The 18,569-nt window shown below is 46.3% G+C and overlaps 1 protein-coding gene across 1 annotated transcript in view; it reads right to left on the bottom strand.

Annotated features, from left to right (window-relative positions):
* Positions 1-18,569, bottom strand: part of LOC143839959 (interferon-induced GTP-binding protein Mx2-like) — a 37,242-nt gene that overhangs the window by 3,909 nt on the left and 14,764 nt on the right. Inside the window, 8 exon segments of the mRNA XM_077342758.1 lie at positions 677-753; positions 1,767-1,925; positions 7,024-7,165; positions 10,278-10,400; positions 10,492-10,570; positions 13,230-13,428; positions 17,459-17,575; positions 17,578-17,596. Coding sequence (XP_077198873.1) covers positions 677-753; positions 1,767-1,925; positions 7,024-7,165; positions 10,278-10,400; positions 10,492-10,570; positions 13,230-13,428; positions 17,459-17,575; positions 17,578-17,596 — 915 coding nt within the window.

Below are 18,569 nucleotides of genomic sequence, written 5' to 3'. Positions count from 1 at the left end.
GAGGAGCAACCTGTAGATGGACAAGTTGGAAAGTTTAGACCAGGATCCTTACTGCATGGGAGACTCCATGCTCAGCTGCCACCTGGTGTTTGAGCTGGAGCAGTTTGTCCCACCTCTCCCATTCCTACATGGCATTCGGGGCAGTGAGGTTCCGCCTTGCTGTGGGGTGGGTCTTTTTTTGGGTTGTTTGTGTAAGAATGTGGTATTGTGTACCAATAGAATGCCATGTTCCTAAACAAACAAACAAAAATGCCCCAGGCAGCTCTGCCACACTGCTCAGTGCAGTGGAGCCACCTGGGGCATTTTTTGTCCCTTCCAGAATGCCGTATTTGAGCGAGGGTGAGGAGGAGCCAAGACATAATGGCCCAACTCCTCCCTTCTGGATGAGTCTGGCCCAACATAGGCCCCATTGACACTTGGGACAAAAAAGGGAACACAGATTTATCCACGTTCCCTTGCCCACGTGGGGCAAATGAGGGCTTGAGTCGGCCAGGCTTGGGACAACCTTGGGATGGTGCCGACATCATGTAGAACTGGGAATTTGCTCCACCATCAGATGAGCAGTGAGTCGGGGTGAATTACTGGTGTGGGAAAGTTCTAAGTAATACAAGTTTCATCTAGCCAGAGGAAGCCATGTCCCAGAAGAGTGTGATCTATAGGGTATTAGTATGTTTACCTTAGCAGCTCTGTAAAGATTGTAAAATTCTGCAAAATGATCTTTAGCAACCTTTGTAAAATCTTGCCGTACTATTTCTGAAGGAGAAAAAGAGATACATCACAATCAGAGTTATAGTAGCATGGCTACCTCTCCAGTGTATTTGCATCCCTACATCCAAAAGTGGTAGCAATAATATTCCTTTCTTCCCATTGCCCTGTGATGCCTGAAAACTAAGATCTACATCATAAGTGAGACAAGTGATGATCCTATGATAATCCTAGATATGGCCTGTGGGATTTCCGCCCTGGTGTGCCAGACGGAGCACTTTATGTTTTCAACCTTATTGTAAATGTAAAATAAATAAAAATAAACAAATAAATGGGCCTTTGATCAGTTTGTGCATTCCATATTTGATGTAGGCTGATGTTTTTAATAAATGGTGCAACGAATGCTTTGATAATCTCAGTGAGCTATGTTTTTATTGGATGCCACCTCAAGAAGTTAGAGTTGAGAAGCAGGATAGAAATAAACAAATTTAAATTTTTACTGTTAGTCACTTGTGGCCAAATATTGGATTGGAACCCCCTGAAAAGCATGCACAGACAATGCTCCTACTTCCTCTGTTGATGCTCTGTAGTCACTGACAGGGGAAGAAACCTTGCTGCTGCTATTCCTGGTGGAGGAAGAATTCTTCAGGGGCCATGAAGGGCTCACTGGCATCATGGTGTGTGTATGTGTGAAGAAACCTTGGTGGACCTGTCCCCTAGGACAGAGGTAGTCAACCTGTGGTCCTCCAGATGTTCATGGACTATAATTCTGGCAGGGGCTCATATGAATTGCTGGCAGGGGCTCATGGGAATTGTAGTCCATGAACATCTGGAGGACCAAAGGTTGACTACCCTTTCCCTAGGAGCTGCCCAAAGCTCACTACCACTGTCAACAGTGGGGATGCAAAGCCTCGGTGAGCTTGGCTGCTGGGAGCCATGTGGGGCTCACTGCCATTGATTGGGGTGGGAGAAAGCCTTAGCAGACTCAGCAGTCAGAGAGAGAGAGGGAGAGAGAGAGAGATTTCTTGTGTTAACCAGATCCTTGTTAATAAATGACTTGCCTGTTACTTTCTTCAACATCTCTATTGCTGGTGCTTCTAGTTCCATTATGTGCTTCTTTATGATAGTCTCAAATGTTTTGTAATTGATAAATCCAGGAAGCTCTCGACCGCGATACTGAGCATCAAATCTCCACACTTCATGATAGGTGCTTTTTTGCACTGCAGAATAAAAGCAAAATGAGTCTATTAGAAGAAGAAGAAGAAGAAGAGTTGGTTCTTATATGCCGCTTTTCCCTACCCGAAGGAGGCTCAAAGCGGCTTACAGTCGCCTTCCTTTTCCTCTCCCCACAACAGACACCCTGTGGGGTGGGTGAGGCTGAGAGAGCGCTGATATCACTGCCCGGTCAGAACAATTTTATCAGTGCCATGGCGAGCCCAAGGTCACCCAGCTGGTTGCATGTGGGGGAGTGCAGAATCGAACCTGGCATGCCAGATTAGAAGTCCTCACTCCTAACCACTACACCAAACTGGTGTATTATTAATACACAAGAGGCAAAGCCCGTTGTATCCAAGAATACAACGGGCGCTAGAGCTTGGCAGTGGGAAGAGGAAGGAGAGGAGTTTTCCAGTCTGTAAGGGCATGAGGTTGAATGTGTGTGTTGTGTGGGAGGTTGTGGTGGCATGGTGGCAAATGAGGGCATGGGTGTGGAGATATGGGTGTCAAGAACCTGTGGTGTGGAGTGTTCGTTGAGTGTGGGAGAGGACTGACCTTTGGGAATTTTGGCATAGTGGTTACAGATGAGCTTTCCAGAACCATGTCCTCAGATATGTGAAGGGAAAATCAGACTGGAGACTCTTCTTAGGGGAAGATTGCATGGCAACCAATTCCTCCCAGTTCTGCATCATTTCCCTTCTTGTGTGAATTAGGCCACATTCACTGAAATGTGGCCTAATTGTCCTAATACACATGGGGTAGTCACAGTACACAGGTGTCCACCCTGTTCCTTCTTTTCCATTTTTTCACTGTTGATAAATTGTTATGTGCCCACATGCTGCTTTCATGGTTGCTCCTTAGAAGAACGGATTTTTGTACCCTATTGCTTACTACCCAAAGGAGTCTCAAAGCGGTTTACAAACACCTTTTCCATTCGTCTCTCCACAATAGTCAACCTGTGAGGTATGTGGGGTACCTGTGATATAGTCAACCTGTGAGGTATCTGAGAGAACTGAGAATGGGCCGCAGTGACCCAGCAGGCCTAAGGTCTATCAAAGCATTTTCCAATCATCTTCCCTTTCTCTCCCCATAGCAGACTCCATGTGAGGGAGGTGGGGTAGCAAGCCTCACAGGGAAGCTGGCAACCCTAAGAGGAAGACACTCTGAGCACAGCAGGCTTGACCGTAGTAAGGTTTTTTATACTGTTTTTTTATTTGCCAGGCCAAGGTTATTTGCCAGGCCAATAAGTCATTTCAGTTACCATGTGTCTCCAGACATTTACTTGTTCTCTATTTAGTTTCAGGCTGTAAATATTTATTTAGATCTTCCTGCACTTTCCAGACTCACAGGACTGATGCTGGTCTGCCTGTCTCTGCCCCAGAATACAAACAGTTGCTGGTAAGGGCTGGTCATAACCCATAGGCCAGGAGGAACACCCCTGCACCATTCTCTACCAACTGCAGGCAAAAATGGTTCATTTGAAGGCTGGACTCTGAGGCATTGTATGATTTTGAAGTCCCACCTTCAAACCTCCATGAATATTTCCAACCAAGGATAGCCAACCTACAGGTGGGGCCTGGAGAGCTTTTGGAATTGCAGCTCACCTGCAGAGTATAAAGATCAGCTCCCCAGGCAGAAAGGGCTACTTTGGACAGGGTTGTGGTAGAGAAGAAACATTTAAAGCCTCCCACACAGGTTGTTGTTGAATTGAAAGACTTGAGGTCTACTGCACAGGATAGTTGTACAGATGAAACAGGAGACAAAAGAGCCAGTTTCCTCTGCAGAATAACGCTGTGCAGTGGCCTCAATTCTGCAGAGAGTTGCAAAGAAGAAAGACACATGGTTTGGCTGTGTCTAACCCCTGGCCAGAGCAGTATTTTAAGTGAGAAGGGGATTTCCTGTGGCCTTCCTGTAAGGCAACTGTTTGGCAGAAGGGGAAAGTCCCCACCCTCAAAAGGAATGCCCTCAGGCTCCCCTGCGTTGCTCTCTGAAGGAAAATGCCTCCCTCCCCTCAGTCAGGGCCTGTCAGAGGCTCCTTCGCAGACCTGAAGGGAGGGGGAGGGAGGGAGGGAGCGCACTCTCCAGCCTCCTGCCAGCTCTGTCAGGGTTCTGAGGCAATTTACAGTTGGACATGACAGTCAGGACAGCCTTGGGGCGAAAAGGGCTGGCGCAGCCTGTGTTCTCATCCCCCTTGGCAGCCCTACTGACCTCCTCTCCCTGCAGTGGTCAGGAGCAGACTGGCAGGCAGACTGGGCCTGAGTGAACGGAATTTTGTTCTGCCCTGGTGAGGGGCCAATGGGAAGGCGCTTTGCGCGCCTCCCCATTGGCCGCTTGGCCCTTGAGTGGCACTCGGAGGGGCGAATCAGGAGCCACCCCTCCGAGTTTTTATCACGGACAGAGCCCGCCCTAACTCCTCCCCAATAGCCCTTAGGGCTTTATTTTATAACCGCAGGAGCGGTTAAAGATCATCAATTTACTATTGCATAATGTGTGTGCAAATAAAAGGAGGCAAATCTATGTCTTGAATGACTGGCAGTCTAAAGTTTGCACCAGGTGGGAGAGGCGGAGATAAGCAGGGGAAAGATATGTGCAAGTCCTTACAGGCTGTCAAAACAGTAGGAGTTGTGACAGAACTTTCATGGAATGGATGGGTTCTGATGAAAGCAATGTAGACAAGAGCCCTCCATTTAAAAGCCAGTAGGAAGAAAAAATGAATTCAATACAATTTTATTGAACATTATAGCAATTAACTGTGATCCTTTTATTGTTATCAGTTAGAACACAGGAATTCCAAAAAGATCGGGGAAGCTTCATTAAAAGGGGCCTTGGACAGTTAACTTGCTGTTCCCTGTAAACTGCCCTGAACCTTCGGTTGAGGACGGTATATAAATATAAATAAATAAAATACACATGCACCAGTATCCCTGGGAAACAATTTTAAGTTGACCCTTCATTGATGGCTGAGATGCATGAAATATAGATTTCTAATTGGTTTGACAGGATAAAGAAAATTCTAGAGTGCATGTCTAAGATACTGATAAGGGGGGGCATATTCAGGAGAAAGTTGGGAAGGTTTTGGGAAATAACACTATGGCTATGCATATATATAAATACTGGTCACTTTTGGATTTTGAGAAGCTTCTGGTTTGGTGAGTTTAGCAGAAATCTTTAGTTTACAGCTGCTGAATAAAGGTCTTTTATCTTCTCACACATTTTAATTATTAATCATCAAAAGCATTTCTAACACCAAGTCTCAAACTTGGTAATTTAAAAATGAACCCAACAGTGAGAGATGACACCATGCAAGTATACATGGGTTCACTTTATACACAGTATTAAGTAACAGTAAGTTAGTGAGTAACAGCAATTAGTAAGGCCCTCAATATTGTTTGTGAATGCCCTCTGGTTTTCACAAAAGTTTGCAAGTACAAGACTGTTTTATGACCTCCTTAACCAGTCCAGTGACTTTGACTCAAAGGAAGAACTTGAAGAACCGAGGACCGGGAGAGGGAAGGCTGCCATCACATAGGTATCAGTGGATGATGTGACAAGAAGCCATCTGCTGGAACCTGTGAGACCTTGCTGTCAGCCAGAACTAAGGCCCAGGGCTGCTTAACCCCCCCCCCCCCACACACATATCCCCCAGTTGTTTGTTCACTCTGAACCCATAAATAGCTTAAATGTCTCAGCCAGGCTTCTCCGTTGACTGTCAGAAGATCTGTGCTGCTGATCTGTTCTTTTAAAACAACCAGTACATAAATAAAACGTATTTATTATTTACATACAACTCTTGCTTCAATGGTTTCCATGTTCTCACCACAAAACTTAACTCAAAGGAGTAAACCCTAAACCTTTATACTTACTAAAGGTAAAGGTATCCCCTGTGCGAGCACTGGGTCATGTCTGACCCTTGGGGTGATGCCCTCTAGCGTTTTCATGGCAGACTCAATACGGGGTGGTTTGCCATTCCCTTCCCCAGTCATTACCGTTTACCCCCCAGCAAGCTGGGTACTCATTTTACCGACCTTGGGAAGATGGAAGGCTGAGTCAACCTTGAGCCGCCTGCTGGGATTGAACTCCAAGCCTCATGGGCAGAGCTTCAAACAGCATGTTGGCTGCTTTACCACTTTGCCACAAGAGGCTTTTTACACTTACTACCCTAAGACTATTTTATAACTGAGGAGATGGTTTACAGTTTAAAACAGGGGTAGTCAAACTGCGGCCCTCCAGATGTCCATGGATTATAACATTTGCTGGCAGGGGCTCATGGGAATTGTAGTCCATGGACATCTGGAAGGCCGCAGTTTGACTACCCCTGGTTTACAAGAAAGGTGGGTCTCCAAAATCATAAGAGCTCTTTGGGAAGAAAAGGCCTGTTAGAGTAACTAATTGTAAATACCAGAATTTTATCCAAAAACAATCAGGGGATGAGAATGCCCCAAAATATGAAGAGTTGATGCTTTTTTTCCCCATGTTATGGTTATACTAATGCTAGTTCATATTATGTATGTCTTAGTAATTAGTATATATCCTAAGTGCTGTTCCCATATGTGGAAAGGAGAATGATGACTATAAAGATCTATAAACTATATGATCCCCAGTCTGTAGGGGATCTAAGGAAAGAGGACACTTTTATGCAGATTTTTCCAGGGAATCTTGCCAACAAGAGAAAACAAGCACTGGAGGATTAGAAACACTGGGAACCTTAAGAAATGAATGTCCGCTGAGGTCGTGCAAGATTACATTCGGAGAGCTCACTGGCCACTTTGGGAGTCACTAGGCATCCACAGTATTGACAAGTCGTCTTGGCTTCTGCCCATTAAGGACAGGGAGGTGGACTGTAAGGCCAAACAGACCTTCTCCAGATGGAGGGAGGGCGTTAGCTGAGCCAGGCCTGCTGACCAATACTGCATGACTCCACCAGGCAACTTCCTGCCACTTGGGAAACTTGGCTGGGCTTTGCCATGTCTGCTGCACAACTCACTTAGTCAATCTGCTACCACACAACTTGTGTGACTTCACTGAGCTTGGTAGCTGCCACCAAACATGGCCCCCATGCAAGCCCCAATGATGTTGCCTGCACACCAGCTGCCCCATACTTACTCCTTATTGCACTCTCACCCAGCTTTTTCTCCCATTCCTGAAATTCTCTGCGAATTTTAGTGAAAAGTCTGGTATCATTTTCAGACAATTTTTCTTCTCCTTTTGTTGAATTTGTGATCTCTTGATTAAACAATTTGATTTTCTACAAAACAAAACAGAGTGCAATACAGCTGCTGATGACCGAACAGTTATGCTTGTTGTCTGTTTCTTTCAGCCATGGTAGTAGGGATAGGCATGACAGTTCATGATTAAACTACAAACAGAAACACAAACCAATACAAAGCAGGAGATTCATAGTGGTTCATGACTCCTGCTTTCTGCTCCCCACAATTTTCACAGGACACAGAAAGCAGAAATGGCTCCAAGCCATTTAAATCCCTTCTTTCTGCCATAAACTGTCTTACAATTTGTGGAAGCCTGTGGTGGCTCTTAAATTTGCCAGCTGGCCAAAATGCATCACTAATTTACATTTGTAAGCCAGTTTTAGCTCATCCCTAAATGCTGGTCACTTTCATTTCAGAGGATAATTAGTCCAAAGCATCATAACCATCAGCCCAATGACTGACGATTCTTCCTATCCAGCCATCCTCTCAACCAGTCCTCCAAAGGAGCTGAGCCAAACAGCAAACAGTTTGTTTTTACAGTGAGACTTTATTTGAAATAAAAAGCAGCAACAGAGATCATAAAAGGGAAATTGATAAACGCCCTTCTAACAAGGATATCCTCTGACAGCAACAAGGCAAATCAATTTCAGGAGATGGCAAACAGGGACAAGTGCACTTTTTGTCCCCAGTTCTTTTTGTTGGACCTACAGACTGCTTCAGTAGGGGCAGTACTGTGGACATGATTACATCTGAAACCTCTGCATTGGAGACTATTTCCTCTCTAATGGGATGTGGCAAGGAAGCATCACAAAATAGTTTTTCTAATATCAGAAGTGATTAATATCCACGACTATAATCTGGCAAGTACTAGTACTTCAGTCCTCCCCATATTCTAATAATGAGGATCTGAAGGGATGGAGGTCTCATGGCTTCAGCTGTATGACCTAAGAATGATGGTAAGCATCAGAGAAAGGATTGTGGTCTTGAGCTGCTGGAGATTTGGCTGGTACGATTGGCCTTATTTAATTCTGAGAAACTGAATTGGCAGAATGATGTACCAATGCATACGCTGGTCAATGACTCAAACAAATAAACTAACTGTGTACCAACACAGAAAGACAACATCTTGGCAAAGACATATAAGCCGATAAAGAGACACCAAAGCCTCCTATAGCCTCTCTATTCCAGATGATGGCAAAGTTTCTTTGCAGGGGGCGGAGGCCAATGTCCTGGACCTAAAAGCTCAGCATGCTTGATGCATTCAGAACATGCAGGTGAATTGGCTCTGCCACAAATGAAGTAGCCAATTTGTGACAGGATTTTTTCGAGGATAGAGATCAAGTGAAGACAAATCATGGACCTGTTTGAGCACTCTCTTTGATTCGCTGAGATAGGGATCCATTTGTCACCTGGATTCCTGGGGACAAAAACTGCCAACACTGATGTTGAATGGGCATTTCTGCCACAAGTTATCTCATGACAAGTTCATCTGCAAACACCTCAAAGGTGTAAAGCTACAAGCACCCAAGTATATGGTTGCTAAATGCAGTTTTTTTCAGGAGTTGCTGGCTTTAGTAACACCATCCCCCTAAATCCTTTTTTTTAGTATGAATTAAGGAATCTGTCATGGCCACAATTTTGATTAAGAGGGTCTCAGAACTGGGGACCTTCTCTATAATGAACTCTGCACATTCAACAAGATTATGGTAGTAGTTAGCACTGGTGCATATGTTACTCCGAATTTATCCAACAGTTAGAACTTCCAATTTTTTGATCAATTCCCTCTCAGCAGAGAGAGGGAATGGATTATGTTGGGTGTTCAGAAGGTTCTCCATCTGTATACTGCTCTGCGTCTGTATACTGCTCCACGATATAAATAAAAGGCTAAGGGGGGTGAGGGCAGGCCGAGTCCGGGATCAAAAATGCAGATTTGCCCTTTGGCCCTGGACTGACAAGTGGAGGGGGCAATCGGAAGGTGCAAAGCGCCTTCCGATCGGCCCCTTGGCCCCGCCTGGATGACAGAGGGATCCCTCTACCATTCACCAGAGTCAGTAGCCATGCAGTGGCTCCCAACCTGACCACACCCTATGGAACATGGCAGGTAGGCCGGCACATTGCAAAGGAGGGCAGCGGCCTCCACAGGCTTCCGTTCGCCCCCTCATCTGCATATCTCAAGTTGTTGATATTTCTCCCTGCAATCTTGATCCCAAGTTGTGACTCAACTAACCCCACCTTTCTCATGATGTGCTCCACATACAAGTTAAATAGGCAAGGTGACAATATACAGCCTTGCCAAACTCCTTTCTCAATTTTGAACTAATCAGTGATTCCATGCCTAGTTCTCACTGTTGCTTCTTGACTTGCATACAGGTTTCTCAGGAGACAGAGTAGGCTAAAGAAGGAGTAGGCTACTTCTATTTGAGACAACCTTAATGGTTGTAGCCCATCTTATTGGGGCAGCAACTTCAGTTGCATTCAGAACCAGGATACCTACCAAGGACATGGGTAGAGGAGCAGCCTGGTTTAATTTTTCATCTTTGGTTAGACATTTCATAACAGTCTGGCAGAACTCCATTGAGACTGCTGTTGGGAAATGAGTTCTCCAACAGGAGTTGGGATGAACACAGTGTTGAGGTAGTTTTCTATGCCTACCCTGTGTTAGCTTGGTGATATAATCAGTTTCCCCCACTGAAAGAGAATGAAACATTGGACTTGAAAGTTTCTTCTTGTCAGTGGGACAACATCCTTCAATTATCTCACCACATTGTTCTTCTATGTATTTTGGCAGATTTTGTTCATTGGTTTATGTTTATGTGGTGGATATTGAAAACATGGTTACTATTATACTTACTGTTATTAAAGTGACTAAAGTTATACCATATTTGTTATTGCAAAAAGCTTAGCTATTCTATGCTTGGAAGGGACTACCCACGCTCATCCTGGAGAGGCATACTAAATTCCATAGCCCAGCTTGGAGCAAGTGAAGCCATGACCTAACCAGTTTTGGAGGATTTCACCCCACTAAAAAGAAGAAACATTCAGGTAAGTCCAATTTTTTTCTAAGATCATTGAAGTCAATGGGTTTAGAAGGGTTTTACTATGTTTAGGATTATCCTGCTAATCTATTAAGAATTATATGCCAGTACTTACATCTATTAAAAAATGGAACTTCGCGCCTTCAGTTTTTGGCATCCCTTTTCCATATATCAGCAAATCTTGATGTGCTTTTTGGAGCTGTGTGTTTATTTGCTCTTCTAAAGTGGGCAAAGATTTCTAGGAAAGAAAGAAAAAATCTGGTCTTGAATATATACAGGCCATATACACTGATGACAAAATACCGATATCTTGTTATTTCCTAACTTACATTGATGTGCTCCACAAGTTCACTTGTAAGTTTCTCAGCCAGTAAGGGAATTGTGGCTCTTCTCTCACCAAGAAGAATTCTGTTGGGGGAACAAGAAAAATAGTAAATATGAAGACTGTATTTGCAGTAAATATCTAGTGGCCTAATTAGATTATCTCAGGCATATCAAAAGATATAGCTGATGTTGCACATGCAGATTGGTCTTCGGTGAAATGAATGGGACAATCAGTATAAATGTGTTCTAAATCTGTACCAGTGCACATGCAAGATTACAGTGTAGAAATGTTTAGTTAATGCCATGTAAAAGTGAAAATGATTTTGATGTATAATCAGGGAGTTTCCTGAAGCATTGAGGGAGGCAGTGGTATGCCCTCTCCTCAAGAAACCTTCTCTGGACATGCATGACCCCGCAAGCTACCGCCCAGTAGCACATTTAGCATTCCTGGGTAAGGTGGTAGAAAGGGCTGCGGTGGACCAGCTCCTAGCGTTCCTGGAAGATACTTCGGCGCTCGATCCATACCAGTCTGGCTTCTGTCCTGACCATGGGGTCAAGACGGTGCTGGTCTCCCTGTTGGATGACCTCCGTCGCCAACTTGACTGAGGCGGCTCTGCTGTGCTAGTTCTTCTAGATCTGTCGGCTGCATTTGACGTGGTCGATCACGAGCTGCTAGCGAGCCGCCTTGCCAGTATGGGGATAAGGGGTACGGCGTTACGCTGGATACACTCCTTCCTCCAAAACTGGACTCAGAGGGTAGCAGTGGGAGAGGAGTTATCGGGCCCTTACCAGCTCCCTTGTGGGGTCGCACAGGGCTCGGTGCTCTCTCCCACATTATTTAACATCTTTGGCTCAACTGGTACGGAGTTACGGGCTGGGTTGTCATCAGTATTCTGATGACACCCAGCTCTTTTTCCTCGTGTATGGCCACCTGGACTCCCCCCCAGATCCATTTGCCAGATGTTTGGAAGCCGTAGCTAGATGGCTCAAGCAAAGTCGCCTGAAAATCAACCCCTCCAAGACAGAGGTCCTGTGGTTGGGCCGTAAGGGAGCAGATCAGGAAGCGCATTTACCCTCTCTGGCCGGGACGCAACTTAATATTGGGTCTCAGGTCAGGAATTTGGGGGTAACCATTGATGTCTCATTAACACTCGAGGCACAGGTTAAGCAGGTAGCCAGCCAGGCATTTTTCCACCTTTGCCAGGCCCGTCTACTAGCACCCTATCTGTCCTCTGAACACCTAGCCACAGTGATCCATGCGACAGTCACCTCCAGACTAGATTTCTGTAACTTGCTCTACACTGGCCTGCCTCTGGGCTTTATCCCAAAACTGCAACTAGTCCAGAACGCGGATGCTAGGGTCTTCACAGCTACACCATGGAGGACCCATATCCAGCCAGTCCTGTGGCAGTTGCATTGGTTACCGGTTATATTCCGGATCAGGTTCAAGGTTTTGGTTTTGACCTTTAAGGCCATTCGTGGTCTAGGCCCAGCATATATGAGGGACCGCCTTTTGCCCTATATCCCCCGCAGGGCTTTACGCTCGGTGGGGACCAACTTGTTGGTTATCCCTGGCCCCAAGGAAGCCTGACTGGCCTCTACCAGGGCCAGGGCATTTTCGGTTCTGGCCCCGACCTGGTGGAACGAGCTCCCGGAAGAGCTGAGGACCCTGCGGGAATTACCAGCATTCCGCAGGGCCTGTAAAACAGAGCTCTTCCGCCAGGCCTACAGTGAGGCTGGCCGGTGAGGAGGATCAGGCCCCCCCCCATGAAATCTGGTGGTAGTGAGTGAGAACTAGTTTCCTCCACCTCCCTGTAGCTGAGGTGGCAGAGACTCGATGATTAGTATTGCCATCTATTGCTGTTATTGTTGCTATTGTTTAATTGGTTATTGTAATTTTATGTGATTGTTATGGATTTTAAGGGAGGAGTTTTTATGTAAGCCACCTCGAGCCTTCGGGGGGAGGCAGGATATAATAATAATAATAATAATAATAATAATAATAATAATAATAATAATAATAATAATAATAATAATAATAATAATAATAATAATAATACATTAACCTACAAACTAAACTGAAGCTAGAGCAACTTGAAAGCTGGCATTTACAAGGCAAAGTAAAAAGCATGCCAAAACATGCATATAGTAGGATTTCGGTTTTATTTTTTTCAGAAAAATATCACTCATTTATATCAGAACCTTTGGGAACTTTAGGCAATCTCATAGGAGGTAAAAGTGTTCCTTGCTCTCTCTCTCTCTCTCTCTCTCTCTCTCTCTCTCTCTCTCTCTCTCTCTCTCTCTCTCTCTCTCTCTCTCTCTGTGTGTGTGTGTGGACGCACACACAGAGGTGACAATGAAAGCCATTCCAAGGACTGGAGGCATATACTTTCCATATCCTGATCTAGGCTGCTCTCTTTCCTTTGCATAAAGACTACCTATTTGGACCTTGCATCCCTTAAGCAAAGAAGGGGATGCGGGGAGGGGGAATGCGCAGACTTCTCATTCCCTGTAATGGCCTGACCCTCCAATATCCTCCACACATAGATTCAGTATTTTCAACTTTAGGAGCTTAGCATATCATTTAAAAGAACTTGACTATGTTTTAAAACATATACTTGTTTAGGGGCTGGATCAGCAGTTCAGTCAAAATGATAAGAACAATTGAACCATGGAAGCAATTGCTGCATAAGAGGTTGACAGTAGGTAAAACAACAATTCAGGTTATCTATTAAAAAATCACCTAAAGTATTCGTGATCCTCAAAAAATTCTTTCTCTTTCTGGATAGCAGAGGCCAGGTCCAAGTTAGACTGGATATCTTGTTGTCCACGGCATTTCACAATCATATATCCCTTTTTCAGGTGGATGATTAAGTTTCTTACTATATCCACAACAGACTCCTCAGTTCCCTTGTCTACCAGGTCAGGCTTTGTTAGGATCCCTGTTATGAAAGATGAGAATATCACAGAAAGAACAGCAGAATAAAGGAACTGCATATATGTACTAATAGAAAGCCACGCCCTGCTTGAATGAACAGGGAAGGGGTGGTGTTCAACCACAAATGGCAAGAAGGAAGAATCAGTTAGAAGTGATGCTCCATGCCTAAAGAACACAGCAGTCCAAGGAAAGCACATATATGGACCTCCGACTGATATATCCTCTTTGGCCACAGCAAGCATAGGAGGCATCCATGGATGAGTATTTATCTAAATCTAGAAATGGTCTGTCTGCACATGCAAAGCCTGGGCTGAAAACTTATACAGGCCAATGGTGATTTTGCTTTCCCAAAGTCCAGCTAGTGCTTTTGAAACAACTGACTGTAGAAATTCATGGATAGGCATCACGGATAGTATGGTACCTAAAATAGACTTGTCTTCTGAATTTATGATGGAGAAATTAGCAGTTCTAGGAGACTTTGCTTTGCCAGATATGACCATGAGCAAGATTACTTCATTTGTTTACAATGGGAGGGGGGGGCAGGATCCTGACAAAAAAAAAATCTCAGGCTGTGGCAGACTTTGAAATTAATAAAAAAGGATTTTTATTTAAAAATAAGAAAAAGTTCTCTAACACACTCTCGGAAGACACCCAACCACAACTCGGAGGCGGTGGCGGCCTGGATGCTACAGTTCTCCAGCCTATTAATTCTGGGGGACTTTAACGTCCATGCTGAGCTACCGTCCTCTAGAATTGGGCAGGACCTGGTGTCAACCATGGCAACACTAGGGCTCTCGCAATTTGTTGTTGGCCCCACCCATCAAGCAGGTCACACCCTGGATCTTATTTTCGGCGCAGGTTTGGATGTGGATCTGGTCACAACAACAGCCGTGCCATGGTCAGACCACTATGCTCTAAAGGCTCGGCTAAGGCTCCCACCACCTCCTCAGTTGGGCGCCGAGCAAATTTTAGCTCGCCCACGGAGACTTATGGATCCAATAGGATTCCGGAATGCTCTGCGGGAACCAATGCCTCCCGGCACTTCTCTCAATGGCCTGGTCAGTGACTGGCATAACAGACTGCTGACTGCCATTGATGAGATAGCTCCCCGACGCCCTCTCCGGCCCCGTCTCAAGCGAGCCCCCTGGTACACCGAGGAGCTTCGCGACAAGAAACGGGAACTGAGACGGCTAGACCGAGTTTGGAGGAAGACTCGTGACGAAGCCTCGAGAACATCTTATAGAATGCAGATGAAAGCCTATGAGATGGCGGTGAAGTCAGTAAAACGCAATTTTTACTCGGCTACCATCGCATCTGCAGACTCACGCCCAGCTCAATTGTTTAAGGTAGTTCGATCCCTCACTGCCCTGATTGAAGGGCAACAAAACAGTAGCCAATTGGACATCAGCTGTGAGGCATTTGCGAGTCATTTTGCGGACAAAATCTCGACACTCCGCCACGACCTCCCCCCAACCTTAGATACAAAAAGTGAACTAGAGGCCCCTTGGCCGTCTTTGGAGAAAACTATGAGTAACTTCAGATGACTCACGCTGACCGAAGTGGACAGGATTCTAGCGACAACAAGACCAACTACATGCCCACTAGATCCTTGCCCATCCTGGCTCTTGAAAACAGCTGGCATAAAGATAATGGGCCCCCTCCGGGAGATAATCAACCTATCTCTAACAACAGGAGAATTCCCGGAGGGTTTGAAAGAGGCTGTGGTACGTCCACTGTTGAAAAAAACATCTCTAAACCCACAAGAGCCTAACAACTACAGGCCCGTGTCTCACTTAGCGTTTCTGGGCAAGATGATAGAAAGGGCAGTCGCAAACCAACTGACAGAATACCTGGAAGAAGCTTCGGTCCTAGACCCATCCCAGTCTGGCTTCCGGCCTGGCCATGGGGTAGAGACAGCGCTAGTCGCCCTGACGGACGACCTCCGTCGCCAGTTGGATCGAGGCGGGTCGGCACTGCTGATATTATTAGACCTCTCAGCAGCGTTCGACACAGTTGATCACGAGCTTCTAACTCGCCGCCTCATCGATGCTGGAATACAAGGGACAGCCCTTCAATGGCTGATCTCCTTCCTCCAGGATCGTGGACAGAGGGTTGCAATAGGAGAGAAAACATCAGGCCGCCGGCAACTTACTTGTGGAGTCCCACAAGGAGCGGTCCTCTCTCCTATCCTATTCAACATCTTCATGCGCCCTCTCGCACAGCTGGTACGGAAGTTCGGGCTGGGTTGCCATCAATATGCAGATGACACCCAGCTCTTCCTCCTGATGGATGGCCGCCCTGACTCTCCCCCAGAAGCATTAGCCAGCTGCCTGGAAGCAGTGACGAGATGGCTCAAGCAGAGTCGTCTGAAGCTCAATCCTTTAAAGACGGAGGTCCTGTAGCTAGGTAGGAAGGGCCCTTGCGAGGAAGCGCGCCTGCCTGCCCTGGATGGCGTGCAGCTCTCCACGGCTCACTCTGCCAGGAACCTAGGTGTGATTCTGGACGCCTCCCTCACAATGGAGGCCCAGATCACAAAGGTAGCGCGGCTGGCATTCTACCATCTCCGCCAAGCCAAACTACTAGCGCCCTACCTGGCCCCGGAACACCTAGCCACAGTGATCCATGCGACGGTCACCTCTAGACTAGACTTTTGTAACTCGCTCTACGCAGGCCTGCCCTTAGCCCTGACCCGGAAACTACAACTAGTTCAAAATGCAGCAGCCAGGATCCTCACGGCAACACCGTGGAGGTCCCATATCCGGCCTATTCTCCATCAGCTGCAATGGCTACCAGTTGAATTCCGGATCAGACTAAAGGTTCTGGTAATTACCTTCAAGGCCATACGCGGTCAGGGCCCAGTGTACCTGAGGGACCGCCTCCCCGCCTATGCCCCCAAAAGAGCTCTACGCTCTACTGCCTCCAATCAGCTAAGGATCCCTGGCCCTAAAGAAGTCCGTCTGGTCTTGACCAGGGCCAGAGCATTCTCTGTTCTGGCCCCTACCTGGTGGAACGAGCTCCCAGAAGAGATCAGGGCCCTGACGGAGCTTAAACAGTTCCGCAGGGCCTGCAAGAAGGAGCTCCTCCATCAGGCATTTGGCCGAGACCAGACGTAATCTACAGCGACCAAGGGCCCCTGCTCCCCCCCACCCCCCCTCAGAATTCAATCAATAAACCACCCCCCTCAGAATCCCATCAACAAGCCCTGGACCTGTTTGTATCACAACTGTTTACTGTTATACTGTGTTGTGTTTGGTTGAAATTGTTGGTTATTGATGTATATGTTTTACAGATTGTTTTATGTAAGGTTCTTTGTTATAATGTAAACCGCCCTGAGCCTCCGGGGAGGGCGGTATAGAAGTATGATAAATAAATAAATAAATAAATAAATAAATAAATAAATAAATAAATAAATAAATAAATAAATAAATAAATAAATAAACTCACAAAGATCCATCGGAGAAAGTTGGAGGGCTCCTGACCGTCATGCTCCGGCAAGGCTCCTAACAGGAGCACAACGGGATTGAGCAGTGGAGGAAGATAACATCTAAAAAATACCCATACTCTGCAGCACTTGCTCATATGTTCTGCCATACTTTGTGAAAGAAGTTAGTAAGCGAGGACAAGATAGCTGCCAGCTCAGCTTCTACTTGAAGGAATGTTTCACACTTGTATGAAGACAGATGGGGCCAGCAGCAAATGGCAGGGTGGAAGCTGTTGATCACTGGCATTGACAGTTTTATTTCTCCTGTGTTTTTGTGAATTACAGCTGAATTAGGGGGTCTGATTGGCTGGTTTAGCAAAGAATTATCATATGGCTGTATTTGGATGCTGTGACACAGTTTACTAACTTTTGCATATATATTCCTACTGTCATGGTGGTCAGTTCATAGTCTGAGGAAGAGTGCTTGCACTCAAAAGCTCATGCCTTGAATAAATCTTTGTTGGTCTTAAAGGTGCTACTGGACTCTGATTTAAAAATACAAGTTTACCAGTGCAGGATAATCAGGGATAGGGATCATTTTTCCCCACCTTACCAAGTGTTCTTTCTCCGTCAGGGTCCACTTCCTGAGCCATTTTCAATGCCTCTGTTGTCGCAATGTCCACGTTACTTGGAACCACCACTAAGTTTATTGTCTCATCCTTTTCAATGAATTTTTAATTAGCCTTTTGATCTGTAATAAAAGGAAAATCTACTGTATATTTCATTATTTAGAAAGCGGACACCTTTCATGACTGATGGGGATTACCAGCTGGAAGAGGAGGCTGGTGACAGAAACACCAGCATACTCAAGGGGAGAGTTCTCCTTGTGTAACCCTGAGCCCATTAGAGGGAGTTAAAGAGTTGGGATATATTCTGGATAAGGAAGAAAAACACTCTCACCTCAGCAGCATTCCTTTGTATGAAAACTATAGAATCTTAAACCGCTCCTGCGGAGCGGATTAAATAAAAGGGTAAGGGCTGTTGGGGAGGAGTTAGGGCAGGCCCTGTCCGGGATAAAAACTCAGAAGGCCCAATCAGGAGCCGCGAAGTGGCTCCTGATTGGGCCCTCCGAGTGTCCACCCAGGGCCAAGCCGCCAATGGGGAGCTGTGTGAAGCATGGCTCCCCATTGGCAGCTTGGCCCGGCCTCACCTGGCCCGGCTGAGGACTCACCACGCAGATTGAGCTGGCAGCCCGCACGGTGAGTCCTCCGGCCCAGGTGCTCCTCCACCTTGAGGAAGGAGCAGAGACGTCACATCGAAGACATGGTGTCCCTGCTCCTTTCCTGCCCCGGGAACCCTGGCCATGGGGGAGGCTGCCATCAGGGGGGCGTTGCCCTGGTCCAAGGAACAGCCTCACTGCATTGCTGACACGGCGAGGCTGCTCCTGGGGCTGGGAGAAGGCCCTGGGATGCTGCGGGGTGGGAGGGTGGGCCGCCGCCTTCTCCCGGCCCCAGGAGACCAGCCCGCAGCCAGGAGAATGCCCCAGGTCGTGTCCCACTCACCCCAGCGTCCCAGACCCCCAGGAAGCCTTCACCCTGCGAAGGCTTCCCCGGGGGCTGGGCCCTAGTATCTATATACTATTTCTAGTATCTATATAACTTTGTATGAAAACTAAATAACTGTATAAACATTTTACGTATGAAAATTTCTTATACTCATTATTG

This window comes from Paroedura picta, chromosome 6, assembly GCF_049243985.1.
Source record: "Paroedura picta isolate Pp20150507F chromosome 6, Ppicta_v3.0, whole genome shotgun sequence".
NCBI lineage: Eukaryota > Metazoa > Chordata > Lepidosauria > Squamata > Gekkonidae > Paroedura > Paroedura picta.
Note: the sequence above shows the minus strand (reverse complement) of the source record. Positions and strands in the feature narration are given on the sequence as shown.